This window comes from Manis pentadactyla, chromosome 2 (genome assembly GCF_030020395.1).
Source record: "Manis pentadactyla isolate mManPen7 chromosome 2, mManPen7.hap1, whole genome shotgun sequence".
Classification (NCBI taxonomy): domain Eukaryota; kingdom Metazoa; phylum Chordata; class Mammalia; order Pholidota; family Manidae; genus Manis; species Manis pentadactyla.
The window spans coordinates 10,764,635-10,785,017 of NC_080020.1; the positions used below are offsets into that span (position 1 = coordinate 10,764,635).

Sequence of the window (20,383 nt, forward strand, 5' to 3'; positions counted from 1 at the left end):
TCCTAGCTTTTCCTTTTAAATTTTTTGATAAGCCTTTTCTTTGCCTACCTTGGGCAACCAAAATCTTAAACAATTGCCTCACTTTTTTTGTTTTTTGTTTTTCGTTTCACCTTTTCCAGTGAAGAGGTTGTTTGCACTGGGTGAGTTCCAGGTCAGTTCAGATAAAAACAGCGTTGCAAGTGGGGTGGGGTCTTCCAGAGAACCAACTGGTCAGTTAAGGATAGCTTTCTACAAATGAGGCTTTGAAGGTATTCTGGTCTATCCCTCCAATGGCTGCCATATTTTTTCCACTGTTTTTGTGGGCCATTGCTTTTCCAGTGGTTTTTATGTGGAGCTGGCTAGATGGGGATGGAAATTGCACAAGTTCAAATGCTACAGAGCCTACTGTTCTTACTGATATTCCTCCATTTTTTGTGAATAAATGCACTCCACATTGCTGTAGAACTTTGGCTAATATGCAGAGCTCAGAAATAGGTAGTTCTGACAGTTTTTGCCAGTGTTCACATTGCTTTATGGAGGAGAGGCTTTTTAGACATCCTTAATCTACCATTTTTACTGATGTCAATTGAATTGATTTTTTGCACATTTTAATGCAAAGCTAAATATTATCATTTTTCTTGGTTCTAAGTTGCACATGTTCGTTGAGTTTTATTAAGTGTCTGCCATTGTGCTGGCAGTTATTTGTGCATTGTTTTATTTTACTTCCACTGCTAGTACTACCAGCCAGTATGGCTGCTGTTACTGTTACTACTAATATCGCAAATTCTGCAGCCCTCACCCCTAGCAAGTCATACAGGTCATTTGTTGCCCTTTTTAAGGGTACCTCATTTTCTCAGAGCTCCATTCTACCTACAAGGTTCGAGCACATGCCTGCCCTGATCTAATTAAATGTTGCATGCATTTCTTTTCTATTGTTTTAATTCATTTTTAATCTCCTCTACACTAGCCTCTTGCTATACTGAGTTACCTGCTTGAATATTCCACGTCGTATCCCCTGATGCCAATTGCAATTTGTGTTATTATTAGATGTGTAGGTTTTCGTTGTTTGCAGTTTTTATTTGGTTTTTAACGATCACCAAGGCTTTTCTTGTTCTAACATTCTATGATTGTGTTTCTACTACAAGTTTGTGGAACATAGTCAATTTATGTTTTCCTAAGGCCAAGAAAAGAACTCCATGAGCATAAATTTAGTGATATACTGGAAAGAACGGATGTCTTTGAAATCAGATCCAAGTTGGTTTGGATTTTGTCTCTGCAATTTAATAGCTATGTGACGTTGCCTTAGTTAAGTTTCAAGTTTCCCATTTGTAAAATGGGGATAATAGAGTGGTTGTGAGGATTCAGTGAAACACTGTACACGAAGGTCTTTATATAGCGACTGACACAAGTAAACACTCAACAACAAATGTTGGTTTCTTCCTTTCTCTCTTTTTTTTTTTTCCACGAGAAAGTTCCAAGGGTTTACAAACTTGAGGAATGCTGGCTCTGAGCTCTGTGCTCATGATCTTTCTCTGTCCACACTTGCTCTGACCTCCGTATTCCTCATATATTTTTTAAAAATAGTTTTATTGAGATAGATTTCACCTACCATAAGATTTACCTGTTTTTAAAAAGTATGCAATTCAGTGGTTTTTGCTTTATTCACACAATCTAATTTTTGTAACATTTTCACCTCGCCTGTACCCATTGTCACCCTTCCCCATTCCCAAAGGCACAGGTTTTGAATGGTTGATCCCAGTTCTCTTTTCCATTAAGCCCTGTAGTTTTTAGTGTAAGTTTTTGTAGAATGCATGTATTGTATTGACAGAAATGCTTGGACTATAGTCTTCATGTATTATATTTGCCCCCATATTGTATTGACAGAAAAGCTTGGATTATAGTCTGCATGTATTGTATTTGCCCCTATCATCAAGGTATTCTTTCTAAGGTCACCATGACCTTGTAACTGCCAAATCAATCCAATGCTTTTTGGTCCTTATCTTATTTGCCCCTTTTGTGGCATCTGAACTATTGGCTATATTTTCTTGGTCAACACTTGTCTCCCTGGGTCAGTTAGCTGTCTTTTCTCATAGTCTAGTGTCTAATTGTTCTGTCTCAGTCTGTTCAGTTGGTCTATTGTGCTTAAATATGGATGGGTGGCCAAAAAGATTCTCTTTATAACCTTCCTCTAATATTTGATAAGACCATTCTTGCATAATTTTTTTTTTACATGGCATCATTTTCAGTATCTTCATTTAGCTGCTGGTAGCAATTTGCTGTCTGCTTGGGAATTTAAGCATTCATGTTTCTTCATCTTTCTAACAGTTTTAGGTTTTCCTTTTAAATTTATTTTTTGCACGTTTAATAAGTATAAGATAGGCTCTACAGTTATTTAGTTTGTGGAGTTTTTTTAGTTGTTAGCTGGACTAATTCCCAGGTGTTCACATTCTGTTTTTATTTCCTCTACATTTGCATTCCTACTCCATTTTTTTATTGAACACTAGCTGTTGCCCATGTAGATGTTTTTGTATGTTAAGTATTTTGGGAATTAAATATTTATCTATCTTTCTAGTCACACATTTTTTAATCCTGTTTTGGTCTCATTTTTAATTGAACAAAATATTTTAAAAACACATTTGTAATGTCTTACTAGACAGAAATTATTTTTCAGTAATATAATTTTTTAAAATGTTTGTCAGGCCCTTGGGGAACATTGCCCAGAGTGCTGCACAATGCAGAGAGGAAAAGCAGTTGTCCCCCTTCTTAACAAGGTGGAGAGAAAACAAGTAATGAGAAAGCTGAGCAGAGAAATTTCATAATGATGCTTTACAAGAACTTGAAGTCCAGGACTTTAAATCTTCCGTTCATGAGGGAAAATTTATTACTCTTATAGTTAAGGGATAGCTTTCCATTTTAATTGCATTTAATCTGATACTTAATTTTTATTGAAATTTTAGATTTTTTAAAATACTGTCATTGAATGAAGGTCCATAACCTTGGCCATAAGACTGTCACCCACTGTACCCAAACTTTCTGTACCATCCTGCCCCAACCTAAGCGGCACCTATAGAGTCATGTTAGGCTCTGGGAGTATGTGTCCGGCTCTCCCTCCCTAATCCCCTTTTCCGCTCTTCAAACCAGGCAATATTAGTCCAACCAGAGCATCAGATGGAAAATAACTGGCACCTTGACATTGTTTCTAATATCTTGTATAAGACTTTACTTAAATGTCCAAATAAGCATCGGTTTGCACTTTCTGTTTGCTTAAATAAGTAAATGCAAGCAAATTAACAGGTCTTATTTCTCGGTGCTTATGTAAGTTTCCCAAGTGCTTGGAATATATTCTCCCCCTTACATAGCATATCTTTAATTCCACCATTGCAGTTCTGATTTTCCAACTAGGAGATAAGTTTTTATTTCTTTGTATGTCTATCAAGGTTATTTGGGCCCTTGCTGTGCTTTCCTGTAAGTAGTAAAGCTTCAGATGGATTGCTGCCCACTAGTGAGTGACACTTGGCATGAGAGCATAGAGGCCTGGCGGCATTAAAGATCTAAGTCACGGCACAGGGCTCTGGTGAAGAGGAATGCCTGTTTACACTCCTATGGCTAAGCCGTTTAACCTGTGAAAAGAAGCTGTGTAATCAGAATTTCGGAATAATTCTTGCATTATAGAAACAGCTGTTGTGGTTACTATACCAGTGTATGTGTTCCTAGTACTCGTATATACCTGAATACAATTTTATATTGAAGTATTCTTTGAGGCATATACCAAACCATTGTTTGTGCCAGTGCCTTGTTTTACACTTGCTATGTGGCATGGTCAGAACCTCGTTTGAGGTTAAGATCAGAATTGGGGACTGCTCATGGGCACCTCCAGGTGCTTTTAGCCTGGAAGCCACAGCCATTCTGTTGTTGTGGTACAAGGTCAGTCACTTTTTATTCCTTGCAAATCATCTGGAAACTGCCTGATGCTCCCTCTCTAGGTGTCCTGGAGCGTCCCATCGGAGAGTTGCCCTAGAGAGAAAGAAAACTAGTAAAACTCAAACAGAAGTTGAGAATGAAAGTGGAACCACTGTCATAGATCTTCCAGGTACCGTATCACCTGAAGCCGACTGCTCGGGAACAGGCACAGTGCCAGCCGAGCGGAACCTGACGCCGGCACCCCTTTCTGCGTGGACTGAGGAGCCCGGCCTGGACAACCCTGCCTTTGAGGAGAGCGCTGTTGTCGACAGTACGTGCAGTTTGCCTTTTCCTTTTGCTTCTCATCTCTGTTTTCAGACCAGACACTTCTTTCTTCTCACTATTCCCTGCTACTTTCCCAACAAACAGTTTTGTCTCTTTAAAGATACGATTTTATTGAGGAACAATTCACACACACCCTACTTCACACTTGTAAGTTTTGCATTTCAAAAACAGAACATGCATCCCCAGAGGAGGTGATCCTTCCCCGCCTCTCCCAGTGTGGTCTGTGGATTCACTCATCACTTACCTGCAGCTTCTTGTGTGTATGTTCAGAAGCTTGTTGCTTCTCCACTAAGAAATCAACAGCACCAAGAAAAACAAAAATAAAACCTCAGATTACATGCTTACTTTGTGTTGGACACTGTGCCTAGCTGTCCACATATATCGACCCATTAAATGCTTGTGACAATATTGTGAGATGTTTTTTAATGGTGAGAAAACTGAGACTTAAGAGATTAATTGTCTAAACTTGTACAGCCAGGAAGTTGCTGGAGATACACCTGACCCCTCCCATACCTCTGACTCTCGCTGTCCCCTGGGAGCAGCCACTAAGCTGACAATATAGCCCACTTAGGAAATGGGCAGAAAGCCTGTAGTCATAGCTAGTTGGCTCTAGGTATTTACTTTTAAATATACTTTTCTCTAAAGATTCCAGATTTTACTGCAAATTTAAAGTTTCCCTGCCACAGCCGTAACCTTTTTCATCTCCTAAGGCTTAGTTTCAGACTCACATCTTAGAGCTTAATGTGATGACTCTCTCAATGCCTGTGGTGACTCTTTACCAGAGTTAGTTCCTCTTTATATTGCCGTACATTGTTTACAATTGTTCCATGATTCAAACTATGTCAGGACAAGGTGACATTCTCTTAATATTTCTTGATCAGATCATTGCATTGTCCCTAGTGATATGATACATGGTAGCTGTTGATTATTTACTAATTATTTTTGGAACAGGAAATGTTTAAATAATCTTAGCATAGATATTTTTTGTCATTCTGGTTTTTTATCCAGTGGTATTGCTTAGCTGTTGATCATCTGTTAATATAAGATGACTGATTTACCTAAAGATAATCAACATATAAAACATTGTTTTTCTTTCCATCTATTTTTCTCTCTCATTTTTAACTCGCAGCCGCACAGCAGCCACATAGTTTACCAGAAGGTGAAATTACCACGATTGAAATTCACCGGTCTAATCCTTATATTCGATTAGGAATTAGCATTGTGGGGGGCAATGAAACGCCACTGATTAACATTGTTATCCAGGAAGTCTATCGGGATGGGATAATTGCCAGAGATGGGAGACTCCTTGCTGGAGACCAGATTCTTCAGGTATATATCTTAATTATTCTGTTAACTTGTATCCTTTTGTTTGTGTTCATAAATTTAAGACAGAAAATTGTGTTACTGTAGAACCTGAATTATGTAAAGGTAAGTTTTGCTGTTTTTATGTGCAAAACAGATGAGAATTTGTCTATAATTTCTCCTGTTTCTGCATACATGTGGAATGTGTTTTTCTCCCTGCATTAATTTCAGTCCCACATGTGACTCAGCACACGGTCTTGGGCTCCTCGGGCTGGCGAGGCCCTTCCTGGCTTGGCCTGCATGGTCGGCTATTTGAGGGCCCCCCTGCCCGTGCTGGAAGCCCTTATCCCACTGGTTTGATACCTAGTCCGGTTTTATCATCCATCCATTACCTTCATTGTCTCATTTATCCTTCTCTACACTGATGACTAAAATCTAGAAAAAACAGAGTGCACATTAGTTAATATATGCCATGGAATTTAGGCGAGCTCAGCAGTCGTGGCCATCTCTGGTGGGCTCCCCAGTGCACTGTCCTCTGCAAACAGTCTGACTCTTCACCAACTCTTGATGTTACTCTCCTTTTGTTGCAGAAGATGACCTTAAAGGAGAAAAGAACAAACTTAAAGCCAAAAAGAACAAACTTGGGACAAGATGATAGTTACTAGAGGGCCCACTGAGACAAGGGGAAAGGGGATGGTCAGAATCCTATATAGTACTAGTTTATGTGAATCCTGGCCTGGATATTTGAATCATGTAAGTGCAGATGATAGTTGAAGCTAACAGAATGGATAACTTCTAGAAGGAGAGAGGAGATGAGAAAAAGAGAGGAGATGTGGATGAGAAAAAGATCTTCTAGGAATTCAAGTCTACTGTCTCTAGTACCTGTTTATCTAGGCCCTCACTACTTCATGTCTAATTTAGTAGAATACCCCATCAGACATCCCTGCCTCCAACTTTCTGCTCTTAAATCCAAGACGATCACTGCCAGGTTAATATTGTCAGTGACTCTGCTTTCCTTGGGAAGATTTGACCAGAGGATCAAGTCCAGATTGATTAACATTCAGGGTCCCCCATGGTCTTTTACACAACCTGTCATGTTACCCCTTTCTTTTTGGTTCAGGCATAGTAGTTTGTTCTTTTTTTTTTCAATGTTCTATGCACTGTACTAGTTGCTAAGGATACAATAAAGAGCAAAATACCTCTGTCCTCATGGAATTTACAATCTGATGGAAAAGCCAGGCACAGCAATCTTCTTGCTCCCCTTATTCCCACATTCCAGCCTGCCCCCTTTGTGCTGCAGTTTGTCCACCTTTATCTGTGATGCTTTGCTTAGCCATTCCCACCCTTGCTGGCCCAGTCTCCTTACTTCAGTTGCTGACAACATTCATTGCTTTTCTCTTCGTCACTTGGCACATAGTCCATCACAGTAAATTACTTAAATGTTACTGTCTTTCTGTGGTGACTGTGGCCACTGTAATGGTACAGATTGCGAAACAGATTTCTCATAGTGCTGTGCATATAAAAAGTGCTCAGGAAATACTTGCTGAATCAGTGTAAGAGTGGATTTGGATGTAACATTCTATCAGGAATAGCCATCTCCTTTGTAAAACAAAACTTGGGACCTCTAGAGTTTTAGTTCTTGAAAGGAGCTCTCCAGATGGGGGAAAAAAACAGAACAGGCTCCCAGAGCAGACAGGACTGACCTTCCTACTGGGGATTCCTGGCTTTGGTTTCCACTCCCATGTGTATGCTGCTTCCTGCAGTGTATCGTTCCTACTTTAATACCCGGGCCCCAAGCCCCTCAGCACTGGTTTGATTTCTGTAACCTAGAGGCGGAATTCATGGATAGAGGTTTGCAGTATATGACGTTGGTGGCGATCAATGCCTGATATGTTCTCTGGGATTGGAGAGAAAAACCTCATGCTCTTGGGGCAGGGGAGGAGGGCAGATTGCAGTGTCAGAAGGCCTTTTTGACCATCATTGTTTGCACTCCATAATCATCAATGGTGCTGAGGAGGCCAGAAAACTCCCCTAATTCATGGTAAGCATGTGTTGGAGAGCATACAACTCCAGTATCCACCAGAGCTGCTACCTTCTGTTTCTTTCTGGAAGACCAGTGAATGCTGAGCTCAACACGAGGCCTCTGATCACCTCCAGGGGCCCTCATCTGGAGGCAGTCTTGGCTTGTTTCTCATACTCGGGGCGTGGGAGTCACCCACCCTGAGTAGGACTGCATCCCTGGGGCCTTTGCTGGAGGAGGCAGGGAGGGTATTGGGAAAGGCAGGGGCAGATGGGGCAGGTCTGAACTACTGTTGAAGTGTTAGGTTGTCTGTCTGTTCAGGTGGGGTCCCTGCAGCAATGAGGCCAAACCACATTTACTTTGGGTTATTTCTACTGGACCAGTAAAGCTGATTGGGACAGTCTTGGGTTTCCAGGCTTTCTTTCTCTTAGGTCTTTCCCACAGCCCATATCCATTACAGATTTGTTAGTTTCTCCCAGATCACTAATGGATTGCCCAGCATCATAAATGTCTTGTCTCATAATGGGGCTCAGCGTGGATATCATTGTCCCATCCCAGGTGTTGGGACAGACTGGAGAATTTTAGCTTTTATGCCTGCAGTGAATGTGGCCTGAGTAAGACCTTCAAGGTCAGGGCTCTGTCTCATATCTAACTTCCTAGGAATTTGCTGTACTTCCTCTATAGATTTTCAGGGTTCCATATGCCCAAGAGAGTTCCCCCTCATTGGGCCAGACCTCCCTGTAGGATAGAATAATCCAATTTATAAGGGAGTGAGTACCTTGAACCCTGAGTGCCATGTAAGCACTGCCAGAAGGCAGGGTTTGTGGGGTTTGTGGTGATATTGCTCATTTTTCTGCCTCCTGCCCAGTCAGAAATGCTATTACTGCCTGCATCCCATACCTGTGCTAACCAGGCCTGGATATTTTCCCTGGCCTTTTGCTGGAATTTGGCGGGTATGTCAGCAAGCTCTGAGGGAGTCCATTCATCATAAGCAGTTCCCGAATTGGGAGCTGCCGCACCAGTGGGGTTCCCATTGCTGTGCTTTTGCTCCCCTTTGCGTCAGCAGCTGGACAGCATGGGGTGTTTGTCTATTCCATAACTTCATCTCCTTCATATAATTTTCTCAGGGATTTTCTTTGTCACAGTGCACTATGTGCAGTTTCTCAGGTAAACCTATTAAAGCAGCTAGTGTATTCACAGAGCAGTCCATAAGCATCTGACCTATGGGCCATGCCTCCCCACATAGAGGTCAGTGGCCAGCCTTCCACAGATGCCTATTTCCCAGGGGCCATTTCTGTGGTCTCTTGGCTGGCTCACCAATTGTTGGTTCATAAACATCTCCTGCTTGGGAGCTTCCCAGGTGAAATCTGAAACCAGCCCCTATACAGAGGACAGGGAGAGACCCCAGAAGGAGACAGGCCACTCCAGATAGGTAGGTGGCAGGTTTAATAAGCAAGGGAACTTAACATTCACGGCTTATCTTGTGCGGCAAGACACGTAGATCTCCACCCCCCCTGCCAAGTCACTAAAGTTTATACAGAGGCCTCACCGAGTATGGCATCCATGTGGCCTCAGCAAACATCACTGTCCCAAGGGTGTGTGGGTCAGCCTCTGGGACAGCCTGTGGAATCAGGGAAAGGAAATGGGAACCCCTGTCCCAAGGATAGGGGAGGGGATGAGGAACCTCCATTGCCTGGAGCTAGTTCACGGGTCAGCTGCGGTCATGTCTTCTCCATGACCTCATCCAATAACTAGTGTGCTGGAGCCAATAAGTAAAGCCACCTCTCCCCCAAAGGTAAAGAAGTATTTATGGCCATTCAAAGGAAATACTTGGAAAGAAGGCTGCTTGGTATGTTTTACTACCTTGTTTGTTATCTTCAACTTTGTATAAGCTACACAAATAATACAGTGAGCCAGTTTGAAAGACCTAAAAGTCATTAAGATGGTTTATTTCCAAACCAAGGAGCTAGCTAGCTTATGCTTTTAACAAACCGTATGCAATAACAGTGTTAGCTTTGGTTTTCCCACACTTAAAAAGATGTGTATATTTTGTACGTTTACACACACATACGTACCTACATACATGTTTATTAAATTGCATCTTTGAAAAGGAGAACTACATACTTCAGGGCCTTTTTGTATGAAGCCTTTTAAGCAATTTGAAGAAAAAAATACTATTATAAACTACTTCAATATCATTATTAAAAATTACACAACTTTAAAGACATTATTAAGAATAGGTATTTTCAGTTTGATCCAATTCATCAATGACTTATGCATTTTTGGTTTTGAAGGAAAATAATTAGTTATGATGGGATTGCATTGGTATAAAACACACTTGTCCAAAAATGTGGTAGAGTTTACAATGCTGGTGCTGATTTTACAAAATCTAGAAATGGTATTTTACTTGGTCTCAGTTTCCTCTGAATCTGATGGCAACCATGCTTCATGAAGGAAAAATCTTTTTCTAATTGTAGGATATTCTGCAGCCTACTTCACAGAGATGATGGGAGGCTACATGCTTGTACTTGACTATAGCTGGATCTCAGCCAGACAGTCCCAAAGTCATTTGTAGTATATCTGAATATAAGATGAAACAATGTGAACCGAGAGATAGGTAGCTATTTAGCTGACTAGCCAGAAATGCTGATTTTTTAAAATTAATATCCATGTCAGGCTGGTTGTTTAAAACCTGCCTTGAAGTCCTATTCTTGACCCTATAATATTATTTAACATTTTTATCAAGGACCCGGATGGCTGCCAAATACATAGATGTTGCAAACATGGGAGAATAGTACGTTTCTGTGTAATATCTATGAATCTGATGACTGAATCTTAAAAGGTGCCAACAGGCTAAAATCCACAAAATTCAAGTTAGTAATGTTCAGAACTACTACCAACTATAGATAAATAGGAAGGGACACGTCTTGCTTAACATAGATTCCTGTGAAAAAAATGTAAATATTTTGGTTGATCACAAACACCAGTAACCCAGAGCCTGTCACATAACCAATGTTCAGAAAATGTTGGTTTCCCCCTTGGCTTTTATCTTAGCTTAAGAGAGGGACTCTAATTGTGATAAATATGAAGATTTCTGCTAGTCTCTTTGTCCAACTAGATGAGTAATTGGAGCTTGAGCATATTTTCTTAGTGTATTTCTTAATCATGTCCAGGGATCAGTCACTAATTTCAAGGTTATAAAGCTCAATAAATAAATGTTCTTTGAGTATTATGCTTCTTGTATTAAATATACATAATACTTGTGTGCTGAAAAGTTAGAGTGAGATTATGATTATCTGCTTTTTTTTAAAGTAAGAGTCACTGATCTAAAATAAGGTTGTGTAACTGGAATGTGACACTTTCCTTAAAATAAAACTCAGCTTATTTTCTCTAGCTTAAGTGTATTTCATTTAGAAATAGTGGTAGAACTCCATTTTCTCTTCCACCAGAACTAGTATTTCATCAGAACTTAACCATATGCTGATGGTGTCCATTCGTTCTCACCTTTATCCCATGAAGTGGATAGTAAACACGTTTTATGGCTGAGGAATCACACTCAGACAAGTTCATAATTTGCCTGAGGTCACCCAGTTAATAATGGCAGAACCAAGGACTAATTCAAGACTGTTATTAAAGCCTGTGATCCTAACTACTGTTCTTTACTTAATGCTAGTTGTTACAAGTTAATTTGAGGAACTCTGTATTTAAAAGATTTATATTTTCTTTGTAAATAATGATTGTATATCATTTTTCACAATGTCAGTTTCCTTTGGAAGTGTTAAATATAAATACCTCTACAAATTCGGCAAATAGAAGATTGTCATGCCTAGGTCATAATTCTTTTTTTCTAGGTTAACAATTGTGACATCAGCAATGTGTCCCATAACTATGCCAGAGCCGTCCTTTCCCAGCCCTGCAGCGCGCTGCATCTCACGGTGCTTCGGGAGAGGCGCTTTGGCAACCGACCACACTCGCAGGCGGAAGGTAGCTCCCCACGAGAAGAGGTGTTCCATGTGGTTCTTCACAAGCGGGACTCCGGGGAGCAGCTGGGCATTAAACTCGTGCGAAGGACTGACGAGCCAGGTGTTTTTATTCTTGACCTGTTGGAAGGGGGGCTGGCCGCACAGGACGGGAGGCTCAGCAGCAATGACCGTGTGCTCGCCATCAACGGACACGACCTGAAGCACGGGACGCCGGAGCTGGCCGCCCACATCATTCAGGTAGACGCCTCTGAGACACTCATTCGAGTTCATTCCAGGGGACGTGATATTTCAATGGAAAATCGAGCATAGCTACCTGAATTCTTCAAAATCCACAATAGTCTAACTTCATTATAGATAGGTCCTTTTCTAAACACTGTGTACCTGTGAACTTTTAGGCTGTCTATAGAGTAAAGGCTCTGCAGTGTCATATGCATGGCCCATGTGTCCCCCCACCCCCAGTACCACTCAGGACAGATGTTGGTAGCTCCATATAGCAAGTGAGAAATGTGAGACTCAAAGTTGCTGAGACTTACCTGGTCTCTTAACTCTTCACCACCTCAGGATACATAAAAACAGTGGGAAGATCATTTTTCTGTGAAGAATAACTCTAAACTCTATAGTGCTTTTTTTTTTTAAGGATTTCAGAACATTTCAAACACATTCTAACATTCGTCCTCAGACTGTAAAGTACGGATAGAGAAAAAAACACATTATTAGAGAAAGAAAACATGTTTTCAATAAAAGCATTAAAACAGGTAAAATAGAGAACTACCCAGAGGATGTCTTAAGCCCTACAGCCTGCCAAGACATTAATACAGAGGCATCTCTTGCAGTGACACAGGTGAAAAAATGGTTATTTGTTAAAGTAAGCCTACCAAAATACTATAAAGGAAACCACGTATTAATATAATTGGGCATCAGGAATAAAGGTTGGTTGATAGTCACTAAAAAATTTTTATACTACACAGAATCAAATAACAATGAAAATTGAAGACATTAAGAAAACCCAAGTCTCAGTCCTCTTTAATATACTCCTTTTTAAAACTTTTTGGTTCAATGTAGCCTTAAAACACATACAGCCATATTGCATTGAGGGGAGATTCAGGTATTAGTCGCATTTCATAATCTGAAATTTAAAGAAATTGGTTCCTGGAAATTCCCTCAAATCAGAGGCAGCATTAGGACCTTTTCCTGTGGATACAAGCCAGGGGCTACCCTGGTTAAAACAGGCTCATCTTGTAAAGTGGAGATGGGTGAATGGTAAGGAGGTGGGGAAGACAAAGAAGAAAGTGAATCCAGTTACAGTATTTGTCAAAGGAAGCAGGAGTTTTGAGTAGACTTTATGAAGTCAGGTCAATAAAATAGGAAGAAAAAGAATGACTATATTTCTGTCAGTCTTAAAATACCCAATTCCTAAATAGATGGTCCTCATTAAATTTCTAACCAAAATGTGGAAAATATTGATACACAGGTAGAAAATACATTTAAAGTTTTTCATGATAACATCTTGTCTTTGGATGTTTCTAATCCATATAGTTGAATGGTTGCATCCTATTTTGTGCTATAATTTTTCCCGAACTATAGAAAACTGAAGTTGCTCGATTGAAGTTTGCTTATGAAAAGAATTAGAAGTTTTATTTTTGGATTATAAAAATGATACATACTCCATCAACATTAGTGTTTGGAGAACATCATTACAAACATTTAGTATATATATATCCACAGATAAATCGGTACATGTGTACACAAATGCACATGCACTCCCCTTGTAAACTCTGAGTCTGTAGCTTTTTCTTTATGTCAACAGTGTGTCATGGGCTTCTTACCACAAAATTAAGTATAGATTCATGTGATGATTTTGAGTAGCTGTAGTGGGCATGTTGTACTGTTATTTGATCTTTCTCCTATTGACACACTTCATATTTTGTTTTTAAGATATTTCAGGCGTTTTGCTAAATTTCCTTCAGTACGATCAGATTATACCAATTTATACTCCCAGCAATATGGCCTGCTACTTCCTTATGAATTATAGGTATTATTATTCGTGCATCCTGCATTTTTTTTGAAGTCTTTAGTTTATCAAAACTCATTTGTTATGTTTGAAACTCTGAAGTGTTAGAAGTGCAGCCTGTTTAAAGTTAGTCTAAACCCAAATGTTGGGTCATCACTTGAAGCCTAAACGCCCATTTCCATTGCTTGCACAGAATTTTGTCTTTTAAATAATCTAGAAAGATCAAGGATTTGTTTATATTTAAGGTTTGCATAAATATAATACATAAAATAACCAGGAGTTTTCCAGTAAAGTTGAAAAGCTAATTGTGGAGTATGTGGTGGTTATGAGATGTCAAGCAATAATGGAAATGATTCTGTACATTTAAACGAAGTCACAGAGGGAGCTTCTCACCGCTTTACACTCTGCAGTCTAATAATATGGAGTGTCAGGATTGTAAATACCAGGATTCTGCACATTCTACATTCGTATTTTCCCTTTAGGTCAAGTCCCTGGACTCTGTGCTTTGGGAGTCTGGCCATGGGTTAAATGTTGTTCTTTCAGTTATTTTGAAGATGTTATCTGAAACTACTTAAGTAAAGTACTTGGGCCTTAAAGTTGGTTATCGCCTATTTTCCAATATAAGAACTAAAAATAGTGTGATTTCCTAACATTGTTGACTACAATCACAGGTCCCACTTCTACCACAGTTCCTTGAAAGCAGGCCTTCATATTCCCCCACAGGAGTGTTAATAAAATTGGGAGTTGTGGTCATGACTGGGAGTCAGAATCAAATCAGGCCTGTACATGAAAGCGAAAATTAAATAAATTCTTAAAAATATGATAGATATGAATCTATATTTAAAATAAAGACATGAAGATACAGATAAAGGACCTCTAAATTTAAAATGATAGTCATAAACCTTTAAGATAATTTATCAGAACACTGAAAGACCTTTGTGCATATGATATACACAGTGTATATATATATAAATATATATTTAAACTGTTTAAACTTACGATGTATTTTTGACTCAAACATATAACAAGCAGAAACAAAGCTGTGCATAGTTTGATTGATAGTATTTCCAAAGTGTAGCCACTGTGGAATTTATTTCAAAAGAAAGTTACCCTTCAAGAAATCATGGGGAGGTGAGAACACAGGCATTTTGCCTGCTTTGCCTTGGTTATTTTGGAGGTGGTGCTGGGCAGGGCATGTCCAAGAGCTGTGTGAATGTGTGTTTCAGCTGCACAAGTTTTCAAATATTAGCTCACAAAACACACTCCCTTCCTCCTAGCTACCAGGTGGTTCCTGTCACTAGCCAGGCAAGGCTTGGGTGCATGACGAGAAGTGCACTGAAGATTGCACTGCCTATGACTTTATAGCGGGAGGTATCATTAATGACTGGCAGTAACATATGTGTGTTTTCTCCAGGCCAGTGGAGAGAGGGTGAATTTAACAATTGCTAGACCAGGGAAACCCCAGCCTGGTAACACTATCCGAGAAGCAGGAACTCAGAGCAACAGCCAGCACCACGCCCAGCCACTGTACTGCAGCAGACCCAGCTCACATAAGGTGAGGTGTTTGGTTTGTATTTTAATTCATCCACTGTCAAAGGATCACTGTAAGCTGGTAAGATTTAAATAAGGGCTGTTATTCTGTTGGAAAAAGTGGAACATAAGTGTTTGGGGTGTGAAATGTATATACTTTGCTGCCGTGGAGAGCGGCTACATGTCTCACTTCCTCAGCAGTAGAGATAGTTGCTTCATCAGAAGGGGCTTCTGCCAGGTGACTCATGAGAAGTGTTTGACCTTCCAGGGAAAATCTTGTGTTTGTCTAGTCCTGTTTGAAAATGGGATTTATTGGGTTGCTCATTTAGATACAACAGTTGGTTATATGACTAAAAAAACATAAAGACAATGCTTGACAAGTCTGTACTTAGCAATGGATTGGACAGGTTGCCTGTAGCAACAGTTGGAAGTGAATATTAAGCATAGAAAATCATTAATTTTGGTAGGTACCATATATAGCATATTTCTTATAGCTTATAGGAAATACTTTCCGAAATCATTTAAAATTCTCATATATTGGGCCTTTTTACAGATTCTTCACTATTTCACTGGTTTAAAATAAATTCCTAGGCCATTTATCTGTGCTGGAAATTATGATACTGTCTAACTTCAATTGCACGAATTAAAAAAGCTGGTGTTTACTGAATTCTTCATGTCATTTACTTCAGTTGATCTTTTATTTGAATGCAGCACCAGTAGGCCAGGATTTTTTAAACAATGATGTACACCCAACTATGTGAAAATGTAAGCTAAATACGAGCTTCCAAAGTCATTCTCCTTAAGTACAATTAAATTTCTTTACCAAACAAACACTCACTGTTCTGCTTAAAAACCATAGGAAGTTTCCTGTCTGCTAAAATGGCTTCTTAATGTAAGTACAGTATTTGAGAGAATAATTATTTTTGGGAAGTCATAGGTACCCTAAGAAAGCATCTCTTCAAGGCACAGGTATTCTTAGCCCATCACGTTTGTCTGGTTTTCTGAGCTTAAGGACAGACGTGTGAAGATACAGACTGGTCTTTGCTTTAGTTAATACTTAAAATAAATTATAACCACAGACTTTGTTCTCATTTCTGAACAAAAGCCAGCATGTACGAAAGGAAAGTTCCAATTTTGCCTTCATAGTGATGACAGTGAAAGGGAGTGTTTTAAATAGGAACTTGGAATAAGAGTTATTTCATAAAGCTTGTTCTTGCACTACCGGTTACATATATTTCTGAAGAATTGTAATACAGTGTAAATGTTGACTTTTGAATCTTTTTTTAATCAAATTCTCTGATAATTTGAGATAGATGTCTATGACAGCATTATAATTTTAAGACAATTTAAAACACTGGACTTAATGATTCCAACATTTATCTAGAGAACTCTGTTTTATTTGTTTTAGATACATATATTTTTCTCTTTTAACTCTGCTAAATTCTTACTCTCTTTAATTTTATGCAACAATTTTTAAATAGCAGCATTCTAGGTACTTTGCAGACCTGGTTGGTTAGAGCAAACACATGAAGTATACTTTTAAGTGTTAATTTAGATACTTCCTACTAACATACTTCATTTGTTGTATGGAATCCTGATTTTTAAAAATAAATTATTTAATTATAGTTGACATATAGTATTACATTAACTTCAGGTGTACCACATAGTGATTTGATAATTACATACATTACAAAATGCTCGCCATGATAAGTACAGTTACCATCTGTCTATATACAAAATTATTATTATAATATTGAGTATATTCCTATGTTGTACTGTTCATCCTCATGACTTATTTTATAACTGGAAGTTAGTACCTTTTTATCCCTTCACCTATTTCTCCCTCTCCCCAACCTCCCTTCCCTCTAGCAACCACCAGTTTGTTCTCTTAATTTATGAGTCTTTCTGGGATTTTTTTGCTTGTTTCTTTATTTTGTTTTTTAGATTCCATGTACAAATCATACAGTGTTTGTCTGTCTGGCTTATTTCATTTAGCATAATACCCTCTAGGCCCATCCATGTTATCACAAATGGCAAGATTTCATTCATTTTTTATGACTGAGTAATGTTCCATTGTAAATATGTCCCACATCTTCTTTATTCAGTCATTCATCAGTGGACTCTTAGGTTGCTTCCAAATTTTGACTATTGTAAATAATGTTGCAGTGAACAAAGGGGTGATATATCTACTTGAATTGGTGTTTTCATTTTGTTTGGATAAATATGCAGAAGTGGAATTGCTGGATCATACGGTAGTTCTACTTTTAATTTTTTTGTGTTATCTCCATACTGTTTTCCATAGTGGCTGCATAAAAAACTCTCAACAAAAAAGGTAAAGTGGGAACATACCTGAACATAATAAAGGCCTTATATGACAAACCCACAGCTAGTGTCCTACTCAATGGTGAAAAGCTGAATGCTTTTACTCTAAGGTCAGGAACAAGACAAGGAAGCCCACTGTCACCACTTTAAATCAACATAGTGCTGGAAGTCCTAGCCATAGCAGTCAGACAAGAAAAATAAGTAACAGGCATCCAGATTGGAAAGGAATAAGTAAAACTATTGGCAAATATAGAAAACCCTACAGAACTATTAGAACTAATAAATGTTGAATCCTGATTTAGAAAAATAAAGGTCTCTTAGGTGAAATAAAAATACACAAATTCTGGGCAAAATAGGTGAAAGGGATAATAAAGAGATATAAACTTCCAGTTATAAAATAAACTAGTCATAGAATGACGGTACACCATAGGAAATATAGCCAATAATGCTGTAATAACTTTGGTGTCAGATAGTAACTACATTTACCATGATGAGCATTTTATGATGTATGTAATTGTTTAATCACTGTGTTGTACACCTGAAACTAATATAATAACTGTATGTCAACTACTCTTCAGTAACCACCACACACACACACACACACACACACACAAATTCACCAAAATAACCTGTGCCAATGATTGTAATCATTGTCATTGTCAAAAGTTAAAGTATACCTTAGACTGCTGCTAAGCCTCTAAGTAGCTACTGGAATAAGCATTCATTGGTGTTGAACCCTTAGAAGTTTCCTTGAAACATATTGAGTATAACCTTTGAAGTTTGGTTTGATTCCTAAGGGAGAAAATGTATACATCTCAGTCATCTAGAAGCATAAAACAACTCTTAACTGATTAAATACCTAAGAGCTAAAACTGCTTAAATAAATATACTTGACTGAGTTTACATGAGTTGTTTTCATAATAAAGTGCTTTTTGCTCAGTTTTTAAGGATACTAACAGATTTCATAACTTTAGATAGGAGACTGCCTTAAGGTATTTACAAGTTTTCTGCTAGGTCATAACATTTTCTGGGAACAGTAGGTGTTACTACATGTAGTTTCCTTAATAAAATTTCAAGAGTGCATGGATTCCAGGGCAGAGAAAGAAGATGGGCCTGGAATTTAAGGGCCTAATTAACAGATATATACATGTCAACTCTTTAAAATAATGAAAATGTCATAAATATGTAAATGTAATTCATATATATCTATTGTTGATATTATTAATAATGTTAATAGTTATCTTAACTATAACATTTTCTTATAGTTGGAAAGTGTTAGAAACCTTTAGAGACATTAGCTTCCACTGTTATACTCACTGGGATAGTAACCCATGTGATACAGGTGCATATAAACAATATATATGCATATATATATATTACTACATATATATATGCCATATATACTTACACAAAATATTTACATATATTTTTTAACTTGCATAAATCCAAATCCCAGTGCAGTCACTGATAGTTGTATAATTTGGGGCAAGTTGTATAACCTCTCTAAGGTTGTTTCCTCATCTGTAAAATGGGGCCAGTGGTTTACTTTCAGGACCATTGTGAAAATTAAATGAAATGACATAAAACCAAATTAGCTTTGTACATAGTAAGCCTTCAATAAATTTTATTTATGGATTATTGTTATTTGAATATGAATATTGCATATGTGTACTTTGTTTATTGAATTCTAATTCAAAAGAAAAGTAATGTTTTAATTCTCCTTTTCTTACCTCCGGGAGTGTCTTAGTAATGAGCAGCAGTAACAAGTGTCAAAAAAATAACTTTTCCCTGAGAATACAGTTTGTGGTAAATTTATTTCCCTGTTATTAACTTCCTCAAAAATTCAGCTATTTCATATCCTTTTTCCTCAAAAATTCAGCTATTTCATATCCTTTTAGCTTTTTAGGAAGATTTTGAAGGTAGATTTGCACCTTCTTCATGACTGAGTACTCTGATAATCCTCGTTGGTAAGAATCAGAAGATAGGTTGGTCTGTAGCTTTTTCTGGCAGTTTGGTAAAATCCACAGTGCTTTTATACTCTGTAAACTTTTCTTTCAAATAGTAGAGAAGAAAGATGGAAGTAAAGTTAACTGGCTTGTCTTCAGAACCTTAAAAGTCAAAATGCATTATTTACTTTTATAGACTTGATCATATACTGGGTTGGGGCTCAAGATAATTAAATAAATGATGTAATTATTTGACTTTGACTTCCATATGTCAGAAGTCCTGAGTTTTTTCATTTCTGTAAAAGTAGTCATATAAAAAATACAGTAGTCCAGAGTTTGACATTGTGACCCATAGTGCTCACTGTATTGTTTGTACCTATGAAGAACTACGTCACTCTCAGTACTCTCGTGATAAAAAAAAAATGACTTTACAATTGCCATGTAAATTTTTACTTCAGTTTTAGCTGTCTTTACTTCAGCTATATATTATTATTCACAATCCAGTACATTTTTCCTCATGTTCCAGGATCTTACCCAGTGTGTCACATGCCAAGAAAAACACATCACTGTAAAGAAGGAACCCCATGAGTCCCTTGGGATGACAGTTGCTGGGGGCAGAGGAAGTAAGAGTGGTGAGCTGCCCATCTTTGTGACCAGTGTGCCACCTCATGGCTGCCTTGCACGCGATGGCAGAATCAAGCAGGGTAAGATAGGATCTTAAACCATCTCACCTCATCTTCTCCCTGAATTGAACTCACATATTAAAAAATACATAATGTCTACAGAGTTTTCTATTAAACATGGCTTGTTTTACCCCGTAATAAAAAAAGATAGATATTAAACATTGGCAAGGATGTAGAGAAATTGAAACTCTTGTACATTGCCAGTGGGAATGTAAAACGGTACAACTGTTTTGGAAAACAGTTCAGAAGTTCCTCAGTTAAAAAACAGGGTTACCCCTTTTCAAACAATAAGGCTTCTCTCTCACTTACCAACCTAGCATTTCCCTGTATGGCCCCGGAAGATGACTGGTTAGCCAGAGACG

General features: G+C 38.3%; 1 protein-coding gene across 1 annotated transcript in view; it reads left to right on the forward strand.

Annotated features, from left to right (window-relative positions):
• The window catches only part of LNX2 (ligand of numb-protein X 2), a 73,344-nt gene that overhangs the window by 44,507 nt on the left and 8,454 nt on the right, over positions 1 to 20,383 (forward strand). Inside the window, exons 3-7 of the mRNA XM_036917358.2 lie at positions 3,963 to 4,210; positions 5,354 to 5,553; positions 11,398 to 11,766; positions 14,955 to 15,095; positions 19,865 to 20,042. Of these exons, the coding sequence (XP_036773253.1) occupies positions 3,963 to 4,210; positions 5,354 to 5,553; positions 11,398 to 11,766; positions 14,955 to 15,095; positions 19,865 to 20,042 (1,136 nt within the window). The remainder of the gene's footprint in view (positions 1 to 3,962; positions 4,211 to 5,353; positions 5,554 to 11,397; positions 11,767 to 14,954; positions 15,096 to 19,864; positions 20,043 to 20,383) is intronic.